This window comes from Podarcis tiliguerta (genome assembly GCF_965153285.1).
Source record: "Podarcis tiliguerta genome assembly, chromosome: 10".
NCBI lineage: Eukaryota > Metazoa > Chordata > Lepidosauria > Squamata > Lacertidae > Podarcis > Podarcis tiliguerta.
In genome coordinates this window covers 41449877-41473548 of record NC_139543.1, presented here as the reverse complement: position 1 = coordinate 41473548, position 23672 = coordinate 41449877, and the positions used below count along the sequence as shown (strand labels likewise).

At 42.9% G+C, this 23672-nt stretch overlaps 1 protein-coding gene across 3 annotated transcripts in view; it reads right to left on the bottom strand.

The window, feature by feature from the left end:
- Positions 1–23672, bottom strand: part of LOC310658520 (solute carrier family 23 member 1-like) — a 39467-nt gene that overhangs the window by 7646 nt on the left and 8149 nt on the right. For 2 of the 3 annotated variants that reach the window (XM_083400548.1, XM_083400550.1), the window contains exons 2-10: positions 21677–21755; positions 18592–18744; positions 16363–16520; positions 6591–6750; positions 5269–5450; positions 4072–4192; positions 3550–3706; positions 2285–2538; positions 657–821 (exon numbers count right to left, since the gene is read on the bottom strand). In XM_083400548.1, the coding sequence (XP_083256674.1) occupies positions 657–821; positions 2285–2538; positions 3550–3706; positions 4072–4192; positions 5269–5450; positions 6591–6750; positions 16363–16520; positions 18592–18744; positions 21677–21733 (1407 nt within the window). In that variant the 5' untranslated portion in view covers positions 21734–21755. The remainder of the gene's footprint in view (positions 1–656; positions 822–2284; positions 2539–3549; positions 3707–4071; positions 4193–5268; positions 5451–6590; positions 6751–16362; positions 16521–18591; positions 18745–21676; positions 21756–23672) is intronic. The other variant, XM_083400549.1, reaches the window with a different exon arrangement.

The following is a 23672-nucleotide window of genomic DNA, read 5'->3' as shown; positions in this document are numbered from 1 at the left end:
CTCTACTTACAGTGAAAAACCATCCTTGGCATATTTCTCACTGAGAATTGAAATTTTGTGAATTCCCATCCCCTTATTAACAACCCAATTCATTGTCTTTCATAAACTGTAACTATCCCATCAGTGCAACTAGCAGTCTTAACAATTTGCAATCCTTGCCTATCATCTCAGCTGTAGACACACCAACCATGCAAAATAGGAAGAACTACTTATTACATCTTGCTACCCATCTGCAATGGTCCTTGATAACTTTCTTACCTGAAACACATTTAATATGAAATTTGTGCTATTCAATTATTTTTTAGCTGTCACAGATTATGTTTTTTCTTTAATGTAAGATGCCTTGATGGACTATATTTAGGCTAAGAGGCAGGATACAATAACTCACCCACACCATACATTTAAAGCACATACCCCACAAAGAATTGTGGGAACTGTAGTTTCCCCCTCACAGAGCTACAGTCCCAAGCAGCCTTAAACTACAGTTCCCAGGATTTGTAGGGGGCTAGGGGGTGAGCCATGTGCTTTAAAATGTTTGGTGTGGATGTCAGGTTAGCATTTGAGTGCTGAGGATCTCCAGAGAAACTGAAACTGCGTACAAATGGCTCCTCCTCACGTATGCAGAATTAAATTGATTTTTGAAGCAAAACTCTCACCTGTAAATTGGAAACTCCCACAGCCGTGATGATGCCAAACATCACAAAAAACATTCCTCCAATGATGGGAGTTGGAATGCTGGCAAATATAGCTCCAACCTTGCCAAACATGCCAGTCAAAAGCATAACGCAGCCCCCAGCCACAATGACCATTCTACTCCCGACCTGTGTTGAGAAGAACAGAAGAAAATTAAAAGCCCCCACAAAAGAACAAAGAAAATGATATGGATATGTTTCAGAGCTCTGTCAGTTCTGACAGAAGGGCTTTGGTTAATTAGCTCATGCTGCCTCCTACAGCGGTGCTCACCTTTTAGGGTTTAAGGTAGGACCTTGCCCTTATTAATATGTTGCTGAATAAGCATACTATTAAGTATTGTTCACTGTTTTATTTTTTCCAGGTCTTAAATGGCTTTTACATGTTGTATTTTACCATGTCAAGCCACTTTGAGACTTACTGAGTAAATGCTCTGATAAATGTATTAACTAATAATAATAGCCATATTATCAGATAAGATGACAGTAAGACTCAATAGCCAAGCCAGGTGTTTTTTACACCAATGGAAATACAGCCTTTCTGGTTGTTCCATGGATTTTCCTGTTAAAGATGCTTTGTTTTTAGTGTTCTATTAATAAATACTTACAAGAGGTGTTAACAATATTCCCTTTAAATGTTGTAAATGTCAACAGCAGATATTAAACATAGCATCAGGTGGGCATGGTTTGTGGGAAACAGACCTGTGGGGCAGAGGTTCCCCTCACCCTTATTCTTTCTATAACCTATAGAACATTAATAAACTTTCTGAAGATAATCATATTACTGCACAACTTGATTCCTGATAATATACTACCATGGAGAGGACTAAAATGTGGTGGCTCATTAGAGAGAAAAGCTAACCCTCTGAATGAGGTAAGTCTACACAGAGCAACAGGCTGCATGGAAGGACTCTTCAGCACAGCAATCCAGCAAACGTGCTTATTTAGAAGCTTAGCAGAGCTTGTGCTAGTGCCTCAAGCATAAGGCAGCAAGATGGCGCATAACCCCATTAACTTTTTCTTCCATTCCCCTTTGCTACACTTTTTACAAAGACCACAATGTGAGCGCTGAGCCTGCCCGCCGCTGCTGATCTCCTCCTGCAGTGTGTAGATCCAGGTGTATATTGGGGGATTCTCAGGCTATGCTCTCAGTTCGGATGTGCCAACGGTGTGTGTGGCCTGGCCAATGCCCTACACAAACTGAATGTTTACTCTAGAAAATTTCCCAGAATCCTCTGCAAAGCACAGGATTTCCACAGCAGATGCCCTCATTGTTGCTCAGCAGACAACCTAATGTGGAAAGAGTTCCTTGGCATTAGAACGGTTGGGAAAATACTATCCATGCATAGCCCATGTTTATTTTAAGACAGGCATCCCCAACCTGTGGCCCTCCAGATGTTTTGGCCTACAACTCCCATGATTCCTAACTAACAGGACCAAGGGTCAGGGATGATGGGAATTGTAGTCCAAAACATCTGGAGGGCCGAAGGTTAGGGGTGTCTGTTTTCAGAGCACATGTGTGGCTAACTCTTCTGCAAAAATGCTGGCACTTCGCTGCAGTGGAATTCAACTGATCGTACTGAAATCAGACTTACCCGAGTGATCCCCAAAGCACCCACGTTTTCACTGTACGAAGTGGTGCCATTTCCTGTCCCCCAGGCTCCCGCCAGAAGGCAGCCAATCCCCTCCACTCCAATTCCACGGTTGATTGCATGCTTGGGAGGAGGTGGAGCACCAGATAAACGAGCACAGGCATAGTAATCTCCTACCGACTCCACCATGGAGGAGATCACTCCAGCTATGATGCCAAAAATCCCGGCCAAGCTAATGGTTGGAACTCCCCATTGACCTGTGTGTCGCAAACACAAAAACAAAGTGTCCATGTTGAGACTGTGGATCTGAGGCTGGTGAAGCTCACCAGCATAAGTAGCTAAAACTTCTCGAGATGTTGTTGAACGTTGGAGCCAAAGGAACTGTTATTTTGCCGATTACAATTATTAACAGGACAACAATTAGGACTGTTTTGCAGGCGATAACCACCACATGGGAAGCTACTTTAACTTGCTCGACATATCAGTCATTATATGGTGAATCATTCAAGTACGAACTTGAACATGTTGTCCCTCACATTTTCCCAAGTGGAAGCTGTCGCCAAGGATGGACTATTTGTGTGCAATGTCTCACTATGGAAGAGTGGCTGTTGCCTAAATCAGAAGTGCCTGGAACGAGGATCAGTCCTGTCAGTTGTGTTCTTGCATATCCACCTCTACCTGCTTCCAAGTCAACTCCTAGACAATTTTGCTGCTCCAAAGTTTTACCCCCCCAAAAAGGTTGCATCCCTGTATAGGATGGGCAGCTATGCCACTGTAACATGGGTGTAGCCAGGATTTATTTTGGGGGTGGGGACAGGACACCCACTTGTCATCATCCTTTCTCTGGCTCTGTCTAGCAGATTCAGAATGAAATGTCTCCACAACAGTTGTTTTAAATTACTTTCTTTTGACCTCAAGTGCACAGAAAAATCTGTCAGATCTTTCTAAAATTTCTACTTTTAGTTAAGTATTTTTATTTATTTATTAACTTGATTGGGGGAGGGGGACAGCTGATTGCTCCTGGCTATGCCCACGCACTGCAATAAACACCCAACTATTGTTTGAAACATAGTCTTAAACATATTGGGCAGAATCAACAGATACATGTAGACTGTTACCAGTACTGTTAACAATGAAGCCCTTTTGTCTGAAGAAGACCATATTAACATTAATCTGAAATCAACTAATAAAGAGAACCAAGAAGTTGATTAATGTTTTCACTCCCAATGGGGAGGCAAAAAATCAGCAACATTACGGCATGAAAATACCTGGGTAAGGAAACCGAAACCAGGGAGCTTGTGAAAGAACATCCCCTTTGCTGTCAGTCCGAGCTTTGTAGCCATAAGCAAGTGGGTCCGAAGGGAACACATTGGTGATGGTAAGTATAAAACAGAGAAGCCAAGTAAGTGTGAGGCCAAACAGCACCTAATCAGTTACAGAAGACAATGAATCTCTGTTAGTGGCAGGACTCGCTCCTACAGACTAGAAGTTGTATAGTCCAACAGTATTTCCCATTACATTTGCAAAGAGCATCAAATAAATGTAGTTGTGGTATAGCTACTCAATCATAACAAAAACCACCAACTCCCCACTCAAATAAAGGCAAGTTGGTAAGACACAGCACAAGACAATTGGCAAACTTCCTCTACAGCTGGCTTATTTCATTGCCAACGAACAAGTGGAAGTCAGTGCAATTCGTTAGGTGACTGAAATGAAGCATGCTTTAGTTTTATTTTAGTCTACCTGCTGTGGTCTACCTGGTCACCAAAAGTTCAAAGGGGTTAACTCACAGGGAAAATCTGGAAGAGGTAGATCTTGGAGAAATGGCATCTCTTGCTTGTGCTGTAAGATGGCACTGGAACAGGGACGTTTTTCAGGTACTGAGAGAACAGAACTATGAGGAACATGGTTCTGAGGTGGAAAAGAAAGAAGTTAAGAAAAAGTTGTTTATGTTTTATGTTGACATAGAGGTCCTGATTCAGAACCTAAGGGAGTATTTATACAGGAACAAATACAAACATTTGTGCCACTTGTATGCTTGCATTGCACTTATTCAGATATTGGGGCACAATGTTCCTACTACACTGACTTTTCACAACCATGTTTATTACACTGTTTTTTCTTCACTATTGTATGGGATCGTCTTCATTTACTGAGATACCAACTGTCCTGAATCATCTTACATAATTCCACACACCATAGTGCAAGTTACAAACAGAGACAAGCATCTGGTATCAAAGTTCTCATGACTGGATTTTTGTGTTTTCCAAAATACCTATTTTAGGCTGGGATCCTAATATTTACATGCAAGCAGACCTTACTTAATTCACTGGAATTTACTTTGTTCTGAGCTGATATGCAAAGCAGTGGATTGCACTGTTAATCTGCTGTTGTGTATGTCATGCATTTGTATTTTCTGATTATTGTGCGTTGTTGTGTTTCATTAGTTTTATTGTGTTTGTAAATCTTGTAAGCCACTTTGTGTCCTGTGACAGAAAAGCAGGGTAAAAAACAAAACAAATCAACAACAGTGTACTTTGTTTCAAGCACTGTGCACTTATTAGTATTCCACACTTAGAAACAGATGAAAAGCTCATTATAAAAATCAGAGGATCAAGCCTATTCAATGCCTTGAAGAATATATCTACATGTGAGCATAAAGCACATGCCATGATAGGAGTGTGACTGAAATGAGGCATGGAATTTCATTATTTTGCCCAGTAGAGATGCATTGTTTCCAAGTAACTGTGACTTTGTCCCAGGTATGGATTATTTTACATTTGCTGGTTGATACAGATAGGGTGGAATCTAACTGATGGCCTAATAATAATAATAATAATAATAATAATAATAATAGACAAAAGTACAAAGATTCACAAAATGTTTAGGGGTATGTGTACCCTTGCATAGCCCCAGAAAAAAGCACTGGGTGTATGTTCTCTATTTGCATCACATTCATCTTGGTATTAAAGGGAGGTAAAACTTACACGGCTGCTATACCCCAGTGTTGTCCTGCCTCTTCTCCTGCAGAGACAAAGAGAGGCAGCGCCACCAAGGAAATGGTTGGGGCAATTGTCAAAGGGCCAATGAACCTCAACAGAAATCCAATAAGACCAGAAAAACCAATAAAGATTTGGAAGCAGGAAGCTACCATGATTGCTCCCTGCAACTGAAACAGAGAAAGAAAAAATAAACATTTCACAAATAAACTTCTGCAAGCTTTGTCCTTCAATATGCTTCGTTATTGTATCTTTAATAATACTTCCAACCAGTTTTCCCAGGACAGGTGTTAAACTAACTGACTTGTAATTTCCAGGACTGCCCCCTTTCCAATTTTTTTTTTAATTGATGTTGCATTGCTAATTTCCAGTCCTCAAGTACAGAGACTGATCTGAGACACAAGTTACATATATTAGAGGATCAGCAATTGCACATTTGTGTTCTTTGATAGTTCTCAGGTGGATGTTTTATTTGAACCCAGCAATTTGTCAGCTTTTACTCAGTCTATTAGGCCTATAACTTCATCTCTCACCACCACTATCTGCCTCAGTTCCTCAAATTCCCCTCCTGCAAAAGTTAGTTTTAGATTATCTTCCTCCTGCCTTCATGGTTGGAGGCAGTAATGCTTCTAAATACCAGTTGCTGGAGGTTTCCGTGGGCATCCTGGGAAGCCACTGTGAGAAGAGGATGCTGGAATAGATGGACCACTGGCCTGATCCAGCAGGCTCCTCTTATGTTCTTACTTTCCATTGATTTGATTTTAATGTAGATTCTTTCCCTGCACATCAGCTTTTAACAGTGACATTGAAATTTCTACCATAACAAAATGTTTAAGTATTTAAGCTGCCATCTTGGTTAGTTTTAGATATGTGAGACATAATCATGTCCTCAACATCTCCCATGGTACTGTAGACTTTAATTATTACTGGAGAACAGGGTTTTGGAGGGCCCTTGGGCAAGATACCCTTCATGCATGCCCAACTCAATGAATCTACCTCCTCACTGCAGCAAGTCCTGCTAGGATGTGGACCACTGGCAGATGCCCAACCATGCTGACCTTTGGCACTGGCCCTGTTGGAAGACCATGGAAAGGAACTGTGGGGAATAGAAACCATGCTGGTCCTCTAACATATGGACCCAGTCAAAGAGCAAGTAAAGTATAATCTCCCTGTGGCTGATCAAGAGAAGAATTGAAAGCAAAAGTGAAATCACCCTCTCCATAGCTATATAAACTTGTAACATATCCTACTATTCAGAACGAAACTTCAAGATATTCCCCCCCATATATATGGAATGCCCAGTGGGTTACCTCTCGCATTCGTTTTTGCCAGGTCTCAACAAAGTCTGGAGAAGAAGTATCCAGTGAGGTGGAATTTTGGGTCCACTCTGGGCACTTCCATTGGGGGAGAGAGAGCATGGCCAGCGTTGGAGTTAAGAAGGCAAAAGTCCCTCCTTGCAGGATAGGTAGCCTGTGTTCGGGATTGGAGGTAAGAATGGCACTGATGAGTGGGTTGCACTTTGTAGGTTTTTCATAGATAAAACAGACTACACAACAATGCAAATACAACCACAAAAAATACATTTGAAGAGCTTTATCTAACTCTGCTGTCATAGAAATGGAAGAGGCTTGTCAACATGGTGTGCCTGCCTGTATTGCCAGTGGCGCCATGTAAATGATTCAGTATAAATATTCATAATGGACCAAAGACTGTTCCATCTTCCTGCTCAGCTAATGCTTGTCCTAGCTCAGCCTGTTCTGTATTGAACTGGCCTACATTTCTTTGGGCACCCACTCTTTCTTCCATTCTGAGCAGAGGGGAGGTGCAAAGAGAGAGTGCAGCAATGGTTGATATAGGAGCCTTTTTATCCATTGATTGTGGGGAGGCCTGATGGGGTGGCATGCCTGCGCCATTTTGTAGCCCTCCCTATTTTTATATGTGGCAGTCATTTTGTATTGTGCCATGTCCCCTATGGGAGCCATTTTGTGTTATGCCACACAACCCTCAGCAGCCATTTTGTGACTGGAATCCGCTGCACTCTCTCAAAATTCTTGCTGTGCCCACAGATCTAAAGCAGTTCTCAAAAAGATCATTGGCTCTCAACCAGCGTGTTGACCTTACCTAAGGAAGATCACACCAGCAAACACCACAGTTGTCTACTAGAGAGAAACTGAGAAAGGGAAGGAGAAAGAGAAGAGAAGAATGAATGAGGAGTAGGGAAAGAAGGCCAGATTTCCATAGTAGTCAAGAAAAACAGAAAGGCTATACTGTAAAGAAAAATATGATGCAAGGTGGAAGAAAGTGGGGTCCATAAGGACTCCAGCCTAGATGACATCAACAGGAAATATGCAATCCATGAGCTCTTCAGAAGAGGGTGCTCCCGTACTACCTGTTCCTCAGGACATTCCTTTGCTGCTCAGTTCCTACGTATTGTACTGAAACCAATAGGATCATATTTGTATTGAAACAAACAGGATCAATGCCCTAACAAAAAACATCAATGCAACAGAAAAGTGGGCTGGGAGGGAATATACATTATCACATGAAAAATAACACACACGTGTTCATTTTGCAACAGAAACAGGTGCCACAAAGTACTCCTGCAGGTAGCAATGGCTGCAATTATACTTGCAGGCTCCCCTTATGCCCCGCCCTGTAGGTGGCTTTGGAGTTTGCAGGCAGGCAGCAGGTACTTACACTTGCTTATGTTGGGGTAAACTCCAGTTATGAGGGGCAGATTACATGTTACCCAACAACAGCCATGTGCAGTGAAGCCTTGGCAGTCAGTTCTGCCATTTAAAGTACCCTTAGGGAGAAGGCCATTTGCACAGTGCTTAAGCCATGGGTAGGCAAACTAAGGCCCGGGGGCTGGATCCAGCCCAATCACCTTCTAAATCCAGCCCACGGACGGTCCGGGAATCAGCATATTTTTACATGAGCAGAATGTGTCCTTTTATTTAAAATGCATCTCTGGTTTATTTGTGGGGCCTGCCTGGTGTTTTTACATGAGTAGAATGTGTGTTTTTATTTAAAACGCATCTCTGGGTTATTTGTGGGGCATAGGAATTTGTTCATTTTTTCTTCAAAATATAGTCTGGCCCCCCACAAGGTCTGAGGGACAGTGGACCGGCCTCCTGCTGAAAGAGTTTGCTGACCCCTGGCTTAAGCCTTCACTTCCCAGTGGCTTTCCCCTAAAAAAATTCCCCTTTCACCCGTATCACCCTTCATCTCAAACACATACATATAGTGTGTCCAGGGCTGCAAAAGCAGCTGAGGAAGGAAGTTTCAGAAGAAAAAGTGATGATTAGCAGACAAAGGACCAAGCATTCCCTTCCTTCTTCTATGCAAATGCCAATTCCTTGGAAACCAAGGTAGAAAACTGGTTCCATGCTTTTCTCTTTCTTCCGGATCTTTAGTATGGCAAGAACAGGAATCTTCCTGTACTAGCCACTTAGAGCACTGTGACTTGTGCAGCTGATTGATGTTGCACTGTATCCACTGGTCTCCCTTCAAGACAGTGTCATGGGAATTATAGATATAGTAAAATTAAACTTTGGAACTGTGTGTGAGGAGGGCTGGGCGAGTGAAGGTTGAAATGTGACGGCTGTGTCTGCAAGGAAATCATGAGAGAAGGACGGAACGACGTGTACCACAGGAGCTATTGCTTTAACCATTAAGGGCAAAGGAAGAAGGGAAAGATAAGAAGGTTGCTATGCCGTGTGATTAAACAAGCAGAAGGAAGTACTGTCATATATGGCCATCACTGCTGCTTTGCCTCCCTTTGCTTAAAGGTAAAGGTACCCCTGCCCGTACGGGCCAGTCGTGACCGACTCTGGGGTTGCGTGCTCATCTCGCTTAAGAGGCCAGGAGCCAGCGCTATCCGAAGACACTTCCAGGTCACGTGGCCAGCATGACGAAGCTGCTCTGGTGAGCCAGCACCAGCGCAACACACGGAAACACCGTTTACCTTCCCGCTATAAAGCGGTACCTATTTATCTACTTGCACTTAAGGGTGCTTTCGAACTGCTAGGTGGGCAGGAGCTGGGACCGAACGGCGGGAGCTCACCCCGCCGATCAGCAAGTCCTAGGCACTGAGATTTTACCCACAGCGCCACCCGCGTTCCTTCCCTTTGCTTAGAAGTGTATAAATGATTGTGCTTTTTTCATTTTGGTGGTGCCACCCATCAACTACTTGCTGGTTGAGGTTATGCCGTGCTGTCTTTGAGACACTTAAATAAATGTCTTGTTAACTGACACAATTGGAGCCTGGATTTTACTGGCCGAAATGGTATTGAACTCCAATATTTCCCCAACAGCAGCACTTTCATTTGGGAGCTATCACATTTTCCCGCTGCTAGTCACAAGCCAATATATTTTGTTTTGGGGGAACAATGATTTGTTTCCCCAAGTATAGCATGAAACAGGGGTACACAGGTGTCATAAGCTGCTCCCTCTCACACCTCCCTCTATTTTGGTTTCTCAATCTTTGCAGTGGTTTACTGGCTATGCTTTTAACCTAGGGACAGTTCAAGAGATTGTACAAAGAATGGAGGCAGAGATCTGTGGCATTCAAAGTTTTGGCGATTTCTTGCCTTTTCTTAGACCCAGCATTGACCTCACTAGTAAATTTGAATTATAAGACTATAAAGTTGTTTGGCCACCATGTTTGCATAGGTTTGCAGGGACAGTAATAACTCGTCCCCAGTGCAGCCAGTATTTAGGATGTTGCAAAGAAATCCCATCAAAAAAGTACATCCTCCACTTTGTAGGAGAAGCTAAGACTATAGCTGTCAAGTGTCCCTTATTTCAAGGGACAGTCCCTTATTCCAGCACCATGTCCCGCTGCTGTCCCTTATTGATGGATGTCCCTTAAATGATGTCCCTTAAATTTCAAAGGAAGCAGCTCCTCTCCCTCCCTCCCTGCTGGCCAGTGAGGAAGGAGGCTCCAACTGTGTTGCTTGGCTGTGTTGCTCACCCAATAAAAAGTCTAAGAACAACTTGGGGGGTGGAGCTTGCATGCCTTGTGTGTGACTAGTTAATGGAAGCTGAGGGTTTTTTTGAATGCTGGACGCCATTTTGTTGCATGTGCTGCTACAAACTTTGCAGTGCAAAGCCAGGCTGGGGAGCCATCTTAAGTTGAGGCTGCATAGGCCTTGTGGTGCATGTGATTCAGATTGTATTCAGTGGAATCTCTGGTTACAAAGTTGGTTGGACAGTGTTCTCGAAGCTACCAGCATGAGTTTGACCAGACTGCAGGAGGACAGGAAGACTGGAGTGCCTAGAACAGGTGAGGTTGCAGGTCCCTTATTTTGGCTGCTGGTCCCTTATTTTCAAATCTGTAAGTTGACAGCTATGGCTAAGACCCAGGCAAACATGGTGACTCTAAGCATGACCAGATTTTTCAAGACAATCCTTTATCATCACCTTCCATATTTACATTGCCTTTTCCTGCACATCCAGCAATGCAGAAACACATTAACTAAATAGACATGCCCGCTTCTCCTTCGTCTTAATTGTCATTTACCACTGTTTCACTGCTCTATGAGGTAAGTTATTTAATATTTGCCATCCTGGGAGTGCCTGTGGGCCTTTCCACAACGACATCACAATTTAAATAAGCCTCGGCAAAGTATATAAAGGAGTGTTACTGCACTGTATGTACCCAAGACTTCAAAGGCGTTTTAATATTTTATTTTATGAGCCACAGCTCACTAATTTCTTCTGGAAATAGTAACAGGCCTATTGCTACCTGAGCCATTCATTAGCATCCATTATACCCCTGAGCTCACTGACTATCAGAGAGTAACTTGCACAGATCAGAGGTTACATCAGAGGCATTCCTAGAGGTGATCTGGGTGTGGAGGAAACAGATTCCTTAAAAGCTCCTGTTTCATTGGTAACCTTCCATTATATTGGTAGATATCATTATGATGTCTAAAAAATGTCAGTGGGCTAAGACAACTGAAGCAAACAGGAAGGCGCCTTCCTTTGTGTGTTTTAGAGCCGTAAATCATGGCTTCAGAACCTTCTGGAACTGTGAGTTCTTTCTTCTTTAATTACAACGAATGCCAGTATGTGGCGTAATTCAGCATAGCCATCAAGTTCACTGGCTGACCATTTCCTAGCTTAACCTACCTTACAAGGTTAAAAGGAGTAACCACTGTGTGGAACTACCAATTTCAGCTCCTTGGAGAAAGGCCAGGATATAAGTACATTTTTCTAAAAAAAATAAACAATAAAATCCCTATTGAAATGAAGAGCTTTAGACCAGGTCGAAGTGACTTATGTTGCAGCTGACCTTGCAGTATTGGCGATATTTACTGTGCCTAAATCAGAGACGGTGAACTTGTGGTCCTCCAGACATTGTCAGATTACAACTCCCATCATCCCTGATGGAACCCAACATCATCTGGAGGTCCCCCATCCCTGACCTTAATTCTAATTTAAAAGGTTCTACTTGGCTGTGTGGTGAGTTGTCTAGTTTCCCAATGAACTAAGCCATCAGTGTTAGGCCTGCCAAAGAAAGAGCTCATAAATCTAGAGAGGATAATCTCCCCACCCTACCTACTATATCAGTGCTGACAGCAGCAGCAGCCTCTGCTTGAGGGTGGGTGGAACCATCTGGACTGAGCTGACTTCATCCCTGACTAATCTTCATCCCTGACTGATCCACAAGTCTTCAAGGGCTATGATGCCACAGTGCCTAGAGAGTACTATTCTCCAACTTGGTGGCCTCCAGATATTTTGGACCCCCATCAGCCCCAGCCATCATCTAGAAAGCACCAGGTTGGGAAACGATGTCAAGTGATTTGTTAGAAGGCAGGAAGGGACAGATCTATTTGCCTCCAGAGCTTATCAGTACTCAAAGTGCAGCTCCTGCTGGAACTGAAGGCAGCTGCTTTATACAGGGTCAGACCAATTAATCATCTATGTCTGTATTGTCTACACGCTGACAGGCAGCAGCTCTCCAGGGTTTCAGACAGGGCTTTCTCCAGCCCTACCTGGAAATGTCCAGGATTGAAACGGTGGCCTTACCAATCCAAAGCGTGAGCTACCCACTGAACAGTGGCCCTTCATCCAGTTGCTCCATTGTCCCAGTGATATGACAACACAGTGATATGGCAACATAGCTTTTAGGGCAGTACTCACAGTACTGCTCAATTATTATTTAAAAGTAGGAGCCACCTGTAAACTTACCTCAACCTTTTGGGACCAACTCATAAAGCGGGAGTAACCAATGCAGTGCAGATGTTACACTACAACTCCCATAATTCCTGACAATTGGTCATGTTTGCTGAGACTGATGGGAATTTGAGTCCAACAACACTACGTGGGGCTACCCTTGGGTCTGGTTCAGAGGCTCAAGCAAAATGCTGCAGATGGAGAGTTGATGAGGCTAAAAATATTTTTACTGGCTGCCCATACACTACTGGACTAGGTTCGTAGTTCTTTATTAATTTACAATGCTCTTAACAGCTTGGGTGCAGGATATCTCAAGGACCATCTGATCAGTTAAACACATTTTGAAACCCAAAATGTTCCATGGACCCTAACATGCAAAGACTAGCAAAGGCTTTAAGAGAGCCCTCTGAGCCTCCTGAAGGTGGAGACTGCTTCTGAACAGTGCTCTTTGAAGCAGCCCCTCACCCCCATTTGTGCCTCTGGAGGCTCAAACAGAACTGAAAGAGCACCTCTTAAAGCCTTTGCACATGGGGGTTCACATTTTTTAAAACTGGGGTTAAAAGAGGGTCCTCATCCTCAAAAAGGCTGAGGACTGCTGTCTTAGGAGATTTATCTCAGCAGCTATCAAAGCTATTTGCCAAACCTCTGCTGAATCAAAAGAGCAATTGTGAAGTTGCAGGAGTGCAGGGGGGGGAGGGCGGCGGCTGTGTGGTGAACTCTGAAGTAGACTCTGAACAAAGATTATCTGTGCCCTGTGCTGAGAGTTTGTTTTTGAGAAAAGAAACACCGTGTCTTTGAATAATGGTTTGTTTTGCTTCCTCTCCTGCTGGCTGGCTTAGAAGAACAAAGGCACATACATAACGGCGCATGGCCATTCTTTCAAGAGTGTCTCATGACAGTCTGTAAAGGCTGCTCATATGAAGCCTCGTCAAAGCTGGACCCGGGAACTGCTTCATTTCACGAAGCTGATCTGCACTATGGAGCTCCGTGTCAAATTTTGTTTCTTTTCGTGACTCAGCAGTAATCCCTGCAAACTTCCTATGCAACACAAGATTCCTTCTCCTAGGATTGTAGGATCGGGGTCATTATCCTCCACCACCCCCTGCAAAAAATAGCGTTGAATTTGCACGGCTGCACCCCAACATCCCAATAAGGATTAATGTACACATCACATGACAACAGCATCTGCCAGAGGCACACTGCTCCTTCTCACAGCAAATCCATAACTAGAGAATATAGATAGATACACTTCTTTAGAAATTTGTAACCATTTTGGTTTTCAGGGAGCCACAGCTGAGTGAAAGCTACACTTTGCTTGAGCTACACAGATGTTTTAAGGAAATGTATATTTGCACTTGTTGCAGGAAACAGTGGTGCATGTACAGCAAATATGATTCCTGCATAAAGGGTATGAATTGGCACTTGTCTCCCCCGCCCCAAGTCAGCGTCAGTGGAGGAAAACGACTAATAAACTAATAATGAAGGAAGAGGGGTATGACAATAATGTGGAAGAGATATTGAAAAAACGTTTGTCCGTTCTAACCATGGGAAAGTTCATGTGTCAGTTCTATTTAAATACACACTGCCTGTGCTAACTTGTTCAGGGTTTAACTCAGGGGTCGGCAACCTAAGGCTCATAGGCCACAAGCGGCCCACGGGGGTCGTTTAACCGGCCCACAAGTCGCCCCCGAACCGAGCTGCCTGCTCGGCGAGTCCCCATGCACTGCGCTAAACTGGTGCGGTGCGGCATGGTGACTCACTTCTGTGGCACCGGAAATCGTGTCTGCACAGACACCGGAAATTGCATCTGCGCAGACGCCGGAAATTGTGGGCATGCGTGCTCGCAATCTGGCCCACGGAGGGATCTCCACTGGAGTGAACCAGCCCAGGTGAGGTAAACCTTGCCAACCCCTGGTTTAACTTCTCCCACATAATTAAAGAAAAAGAAGAAAATGTAGCATACAGGGGTGCCAACTATAGGGGGCTCTGAGTGCCTGAGCACCCAGAATTTTTTTGTTGTGGGTGTTCAGCACCCACACCACAGGGCCCCCATGCAACTTCTGAGGTATCATAAGGCACAGAAGCTAGAACATATTATGCCACACACTAGTTTTGCTGCAAATGTAAGAGGCAGAATTGTTTCCCTAACTATGCAACCAAGCTCTTTCTTTTCAATCCTAACCCATTTTAGGATTTGCATCGGGAGCAAGCGATGTTCCAAAATTCCATAGCATCTGTCCAAACTGGGTTTAGAGAGAGAAGTACTTCCTGGAAAAATTCTCACCTGTGTATTCCACCCAATACATTTATTTCTTTAGCAAAATAATTCATATCCTGCCTTCCTACTTTCCAGCAGAGTAGTGCCCAAGGCAGCTAACGGTCAAAGAATAAAATAATCATCAACAATTAAAGAGCTAAAAAGAGAAATAGCATGGCAGATAATTAAACATCACAGTCAGCTTAAAACATCAAGGCAAATAAAACATTTCACAGACATTAGGCAAACCTTTATGGGATCAGAGATCTAATTATGTCTACTTATGGGGAGAATACAAGTACCAGACATGGAAGGTGACTAAAGAACCTGCACACCATCAATACCATCCAGCTTGCTTACAAGATCATCTGCAAATGATTCAAATGTTCCTTAAGGTTGGTGATACAGCTCTTAATGATTGCTAGAAAGTTGAAAGCATGCTGCTTCCACAATGCAACACTCAACAGCACTGCATGAATTAAGAACAAGATTCCACGCATTCTCAGAAGATGTCAGCTAGTGAGCAATTTCCTGGTTTCTTTATATCAATGCCCACACACACAAAAATGGAACACAGTCTCTGAAGATTTTGGAAATAGATAACATTCCACAAAATCTGACTCCAGAATTTTATAGTTAACTGTGGAGACGAAAACTTGGTAAGGAGGACAAAGAAAGCTACAAATTATATGAAAATCAGAACAGTAAATACCTAGAAAATATACCTTTTTTATTTTTGTACAAAACCAACTTACATTTTACTATTTGTACAGGGGCGGGGAACCAAAACTGACCAGTGGACTGGTTCAAGGCCTCGCCCACCCCTGCAGGCCACTTTGACAAGTGGAAGAGAACACCCACTTGTCAGCCAACAGACATTAATGTGGCAATGTTAGAAGAGCCCCCCACCCCCTGTCAGCTTCAGACAGCTGATTGACGCCAACAGTGAACTTCACTTGGTCTGCTTACAAAGTATGGATTTAAACCACGACTGTGCATGAACTTTTTTCTTCAAAAATGTCCATTTGCAGGTGTGGTTTGAACCTAACTGTGCCTGCAAACAGACAACATTAAAGGGACTTGCTGTCAGTTAGTGAGCTCTATGTACCAAATAACAATTGAGAACACATTCTGAGCTCCCATTTGTTCCTTTGCAGCTGCATTTTTGCATGCCCCACACCTGACGTTTCATATACCATCAGCATGGTTTGGGGGGAAACCACCTCACAGGCCAAATTAATAGGTCTGCCAGCTGGAGGCTCCCCACTGCAGCTTTTTAAAAAAGATTCCTGGTTCCTAAATCACTTTGCTTCACTTATTTCAAAAGGAAGTCACTAAAACCAGTTTGTAAGACTATATTGTTCCATTGCACAAACATGCAAGGAGGGACACACAATATTTATACGCTAATATGCATTCTCCACTTTTATCTTATCCTCTGCTTCCTGAGATCCTGATCCAACTCCCTGAAATTAGAAGATGCTGCTGAGTTTATTATGCTTTAAGCGAGGTTTTCCAGTCAAACTGTTAAAAAAATTCTCTTTCTCAGTGAGCTCTTAGTAGTTTAACTAATAATACACTGCATTCATCTCAGCCACATGCAAATGTAATGTAATGTTGCACTCCCAGGGGTGCATGCCTACCTGACTCCAAAGATGACTTGAAGAAGGGTACAGATCCCCGAGACGAAGAAGATGGTGCTGATCAGGTGACTCTGTGTCAGGGTATCATGCTCCAAGCAAAGAGATTTGGACAGGATGAGAGGGATAGCAACAAGACCTCCAAGAGCAGTGAGGTAGTGCTAAGAACCAGAGAGAGAGAGAGAGAGTTAAGAGAAAGAGCTTTGTGTATAATAGCAGAGAAGACAGGGCCTTTTTTGTGGTGGTACCCAGAATACAGAACTCCCTCCCTCCCAAGAGAGGTGAAGTTGGCTCCCACTCTTTGAAGCATCAGGTCTGCTCCCATTACTTTAATGTAGCTGCACGTCTATACTTTCCAGCTTTAAGAATGTGTGGGGTAAGTAAGAGTGGGGCTTCAAAGGAAAAATTGGATACTCAAAGTGAGCTCCCAATTGTTTGGGAGCAAGGCATTCCCAACACTCCATGCTATGCTTCAAAGTCCCAACAATCAAGGCTTCAAACCACAGCATCAGCTGACGTCAAAGTGACATCAGGTGACTGACAGGTCAACCCTCTGTCAAATTTGGGCAGCCAGAAAAGGTTGCTTTTCTCCAATGTAGGCAATACTGTATTGCTTCAGACTGCAGGTAGGGGCTCAGATTGACTGAATGCTCTTTCACACACAAGTAACTACCCAAAATTGATCTATTGGAGAACAGATAAGTTAGACCCATTTTCCATATATGTTAGTTTTCTTTATACAGTGCTCTTTTCAAGTCTGAGAATTTAGGCTATAAACTGCTTTGCAGGAACAACAACATATTCTGGCTATCGCCCTCCCTTACCATGATCTGTCCCCAAAACCACTCATGAACACAGAGGAGAGGAACACAGGTTCTTGCATTGTACTTGTCTTCCTCTTGCTCCTTGCTAGTGACAACTTTTGAGGATTAAATTGGGGAAAATCTTTAAAACACCTTCCCTCACCAAAATAGCTCCTGTACCAATAGCTTCTCCCCTCCAACAAACAAACAAAAGAATAGCTGAGGTTCCTGTTGCTCACCTCATATGTAATAACTTCTACCTTTAGCCCTGAGTTTCATTGACATAATGCCCCTATCACTAAATCAATATCTGAGCATTACCTCAAGGCTGCCCGCTACAGACTTAAAAAAAAAGCTCCACTAATAGGATTATACATATTTATTACAAAATGATTTTTGAACTGATGAGAATGAGGAAGCTGCTTCATGTATCAGACTACCTGAGAAAGTTCTGTCAGTACACCTGTTGACCTCTTCTTTTAAAGAGCAGGCAAGTCTGCACCTCAGACAGCTGAGGGAATTACAGAAGCCTCACAAAGCTAAAGCTGTGTGAAAAAGGAAAGACTGGACTAGGGTTGTCAGAACCACTGTGGGGTGTTGTGCAATAGAGCTCTGGGCAGACTTGGGTGACTGAAATCCCCATTCAGTCATAAAGCTGGACCTGCAGTGCTGGCTCCATGTTTTATGGGGCCCTTGAGCAAGATACCTGTCATGGGCATCCCTCTTCCCTTCAGTCATTCCCTTGGCCTGCCTCTGGGACCAGTTCCAACCACTAGGAAACATTGATTCCTAGCACTCTCCCTCTGGGCCAGAGGGTAAAGAAAAAGGATGAATAGATTGCCTAGGCAAGTGGAGCAACAACAGGACCAGGGGCTGTGCTGAGATAGGTTTCTGGTAGGTTGGAGCTTTCTCTGAGGAAAATTGGAAAAAATGACACTGCCAACATCACCTGCTATACATCTGGATTTTCCCAGACATTTAGCCAATTTCTGCCCAGACACTGCTTGCGGTTGCAATATTCAGGATATGTCCGGTAAATTCCAGACGTGTGGCAACCCTGTGATATGAGCCTTTACAAACACAACATTACCAACCCCTGATACCGATTCTAGTGATCTGAGTGGCCACCAGTCCCTCTCTCTCCCTCAGACTCACTTGCCTCACAGAATAAATGGAATTACCCCCAAATAATTAATCCTGAATTCTTTGGAGGGATATAATTCTCCCTTGAGAGACATAATCTCCCCCATATATACACCACCCATAGCATTTTTGCTACAATATAATCAGTACACGTTGTGGCTCCTTTGCCTATTTATCACATACTGGCTGACTTTAAATCTGTTATAATTTATTATTAACCTCAGCCATAGTTTTGTTCAACTGGTCACACAAGACCCTCCACCTAACTTTTCCTTCCAAGCCTCACCTGAATTCCCAAGAAGATGCAGAGGTACCAAGGGGGGATATCTGTGACGGTGTAAGCGAGACGGCTGGAGTCTTTGCCTTTCTGCCTTTCTTCGCACTCTGGAACTGTGGCACCAGCTTCAGGGAAGTTGCAGTAATGCCCTCCATCATCAGTCTGCAGGAACCAAGGGGGAACATTTCAGTTAGGGCTTGAACCGGAGGGCACCAGCATTTGCTTCTCTGAAATGTGTTTTACAAAGTTACTGGCACCTCTTTGGAGCCTCTGGGTGCCTGTCTTGCTACCTGTCTCAATATGGATGGGTTGGAATGGAATGGACTTGGACTGGCAGGAGAAAATGCCAGAATACGCAGTTAGCAAAAATGACAGGGAAAATTAGAGATGATACAGAACAAAGATTTAATAGAGAATGGGACACTTACAGAGGATACCTAAAAGAGCATTGTAAACATCTAAATTCTTTGGCAGGTCTTGATTAACCCTTGCATGACAGTAGGAAACCTTACAAAACCAAGACAATTGAGACAGTTTATGAGAGACAATGGAAAGTGTGCAGTCGGAAAAATGCAACTCAGGAACCATGTTGGGGTGATCGGAAGTCATAATGGAATCTGTTATGTATGAATCTATTTTTTTATTTTTGTAATATGTATTGACCTTGGATTGTTTGTGTCGATTGTTGTTGTTTTTTGCAAAATTAATAAAGTATTTAAAAAATGTGGATAGGTTGGGAAGGGGAAAATCAAAGTTATCTGTGAATCTATTTCAATAGCAAATCTTCAGAGCCGGCCCCTGTATTTTCTAATCTGTTCCTTCTTAAACAAGCCCACTCCAGTTTCATTCAGAAAAGTTACTGAAAACAAGAATACACTACAAATGTTTCATTTACGCTGCTCTTTCTCTGCAGCATGGTTTGTCACATGCATCATAAATAGGAAAGACATAATGAGGTTGAGCTGATTTCACTCTTGCTAAAGAGGACAAGTTTTTATTTCTCATGTAACTATGTCAGTCATGGGGGAGAGAGGGGGGAGGAAACTTGAAAGCAGCAATGACACACAACGTAAAGAGAATAAGAGGCAGGTAATAAAACCTGCAGCAGATTTGAAAGCTAGAACGAGCTTGGACATTGGCCTAGTTATCCCTCTCAAGTTTGTTATCATCAGGCTCCCTTTTTAAGGAAGAGAGAAGCTCAGCGATCTGTTCCACTTAGTTGCTCTGAGGGGGGAAAGAAAGACCATTGAGAATTCCATTTGCTGAAGGTGGTCCAGAAACACACCATCTAATAGGAAACTCAGGTGCTGAGTGCAGGTAGCTATGTAACCAAAATTGGGTCACTGAGAAAATAAGGAGGTAGGAATTCCAAGATTTGCAGAAGTACAAGAAATGCTTCTGGGCAGAAGGGATGACTAAGGTGGCAAAAAGAGAGAAGACCCAACAGACAAGTGGGGACTGGTCATTTTAAGTGGCCAATAAAATGCTGAGTATCAGTCATTAGAGTGGGGAGGGAAAAAAGAAAAACAGGAGGAAATATTATGAAGCATCTGAGAAGGGGGCATTGCTGTCTGGAACCCCACACAGGAGCACTTAATTTTGTCCCTACTTGCTGATACTAATAGTAAAAATTAATATTTGTTTTAAATAACCCTATGTACGGACCATCCAAAGAGCCTTAGAGGAAAAAGTAGGGTGTAACAACAACGACAACATTGCTGGTACTATTCATTTATACAACACAAGCTGTGCATTTTCATTCAAACTTCTGCTATGAAGTTATTGGCATGTGGCTTGGACTCTTTCCAAACAGCACGAGGACTTGATTTACCAGACTTGCTGATGGCAAAGCAATTTAGCCCTGGAAGTCTAAACAGCAAAGGTATCCTCAAGCACAGAGAACAAAAGAAGAATACTGAATTTCCAGTGGTCCAGCTAGCGTGTTGTCTAACTAGTAGTGGCTCTCTAGGGTCTCTGGAACAGATCTTTCTTAGCAGCTGTGATCCTTTAACTAGAGATGGATCCTGGACCCTTTTGCAAGCTCTGCCTACTGATCCCCTCTTTGAAGCTATATGAAAGCAGAACACTTTACACTGCTGTGCTGCTAGATATTATCTACATTGTTTACAAAGGTAGTCAGGCAGGTGTATTCCTCTTTTAGCCATGTATTTGTGCATGTATACACATTTGTGTTCTTTTTTTCCTCCTAGAAATTCTATGAAAGTTGACTCAGTTGTAAGCTCTGAAGAATATAATGGAATTACTTCTAAGCATAGGCATAGCTGGGGGGCGGGGGGAGGGCAGCTGCCCCCCCCCCGATCAAGTAAAACTATAGAAATACTTAACTGACCAACCACATTGGTTCTGAACCCCCTAACAAAAGTCATACCCCTCTTACAAAGTATCCCCCCCCCAAAAAAAAATCCTGGCTACGCCCATGCATCTAAGCAAGCGTTAACAAAATTGCAGCCTCAGAACCCACCTAAGGCATACAATGATGCAGGATAGGGGTGCGTAAGCTTTAGGAACGTTCACTATCCTAAAGTTTTTCAAATGCTAACAATATTTCTTTGTTCTGGCCTGTCTTAATCTAGAATAGCAGCAGAAAAGCAAGAGATTATCTTTTTTTTTAAAAGCAGAGAAGGAAATGATAGGGAGTGAACTGACATGTAATAAAAAATAATCCATTCCTCCTCTCTCTTATTTGCCAAATTTAAAGGACTATACAAGTAGTGAATTGTTACAATTTACTCAGAAACAGAAGTGTATTCAACATAGTTCCACCACACATAAGGGGGGGGAGAGTTTTACAAGAAATAAATATGTTTTGGCAATTATAAACACAGCCTATCATTGCTAAGTCCAGGGGTGTTAACCCATGCCCACCCCCACCCCAGATTCCACTTCCTAGGAGACCTAGCCAGCATGCCCAATGGTCAGGGGTGCTGGGTGCTGAAGCCCCAAGTTCCTATACCCTGGCTTACTCTATCCATTTCCCTCTTTCCCCACTTTTTCATTTTTATTTTCTTGTTGTTTGGTTTTATTCAAGCTCACTATGCAGGCATCTGATTTAAAATACAAATATAGAACTTACTATAAATATGGGGTTGTCTAGTCCATTTGGGTCCTTGTTTGAGGGAGTCATCTCCATTTCAAGGTTTCTTCAGCACCTTCTTCAAAAAAACAAGACAGAAGAGAAGATGAGATTTCCCATAAAACCTTCATGCTTCAAGCTCTGAACAAGCAGCAACAGAGAAGCTGAATGAGCCTGACTTGTAGGAGTCCAAATTCTTTTCCAGGCATTCATGTGAGAATTACTGCAAAGGAATTTCCCTTTTCACTGGCTTGCTGAAATAACTCTCCCTCCTCTCTTTCCACTCAATTACACAGGATGGGTAAGTTACTAAATCTTTGAGATTGCCCTGCCTGATACACAGGGCAGTGTGTCAATTTCATAAGTTAATACATATTTCGTGTTGAATAACAGATTTGAATAACAGTTTTTTCAGACTGAGCACTATTTTTAAAAAAATCTGCAGTTGTTTACTGTGAAAAATGAAACTCAAAAACCATACAGATATACCGGTCACCTGAAGAATATAACTATTTGGCAACTTTACATATTATACATACGTGTGTGTGTGTTATACATCACCCCAATCTCCAAGAGGTGAGAGACTCCACACTTACCCAGGGTTTTGGTTTCTTTGGAATGAAGGTCGGTGAAGATATATGGTTTTATTTACACATACAGTGGTACCTCAGGTTACATACACTTCAGGTTACATACGCTTCAGGTTACATACTCCACTAACCCAGAAATAGTGCTTCAGGTTAAGAACTTTGCTTCAGGATGGGAACAGAAATCGTGCTCCAGCAGCACGGCAGCAGCGGGAGGCCCCATTAGCTAAAGTGGTGCTTCAGGTTAAGAACAGTTTCAGGTTAAGTACGGACCTCCGGAACTAATTAAGTACTTAACCCAAGGTACCACTGTACATACAACCTTAGCATAGGATGAGGAAAGAGGGTCTCACAGAATTAACACCCCAACAGATCTTGCTCCTTTATTAGTCCCGCCTTTAGATCTAGCCTGGACCAAGGCGATTCTTCTCCTATGTAACGGCCAGGTGAGTGGGGTGGAGAAGAGCCCACCCATTTGAGTCTGTGGCACAGAGAAATTTCTTTGCATAGGCTAAATCATGGTACTTGACTAGCCAGCGAAAGCCATTACCTTGACAAAGTAACCAGTTCTGACAAGTCTGCTCTCATACGTTCTATCCCCACAGATACAGGATCTCAAGATACTACCCACAACAAGAAATATACATACATACATATATACATGCATGTGTGTGTGTGTGTGTGCGCGCACACACACACACACATATGCATCCATATAGTTTTTAAGAGTTTAATGATAATGAGCCTACCTTGAAGGCTTGATAGTGGGAGGCCAATATATGTGTTTTAAATGTTAGATTACGGATCATTTTTGGAATGAATTTGGATTCTGATGGCAAGGAAGTAAAAGGTGTAGTAAATAGTAAAAGAGGAGATTGCGGATGGGTGTTTGGTCCATTCCAGCAGGGCTCCCCTCTTATGTTGCTTGGTACTAGAAGGCTCTCCCACCACTACCACCACTTCCCCGCATAACATCCAAGTACATCTGTTATTAGGAATGTGGGAAGTGTAGCCAATTAGGCAATTAAAAACAACATAGAATTCCACAATGCGATTTTTGGTTAGAACAGTTTGCTTGAGAACATTCCCATCATGATTGGACACCAATTATTCTTCCAGTAATGCAAACCGGGGAAAGGTGAGCTGTCTGATTTATTGCAATAGTTACTCAGAGAACCCTGGCATGCTATCTCAGACTCTGGTTGAGAATGCAGAAGAGCTAACCAGCTTAAGAGAGATGCCACTCCTGACACTCGCTGTGTTTCATGCTGAAACGTAGCCTTCAGTGACAAATTTTAGTGGTAAGGTAACCATTTTCTTGGTGCATCAAAACAACAAGAAGCAAGGCACTGGAACAATGTGCCCTACTTCCTAAGACACCACATGCTGTTTTCAAGATGGACTGAAAA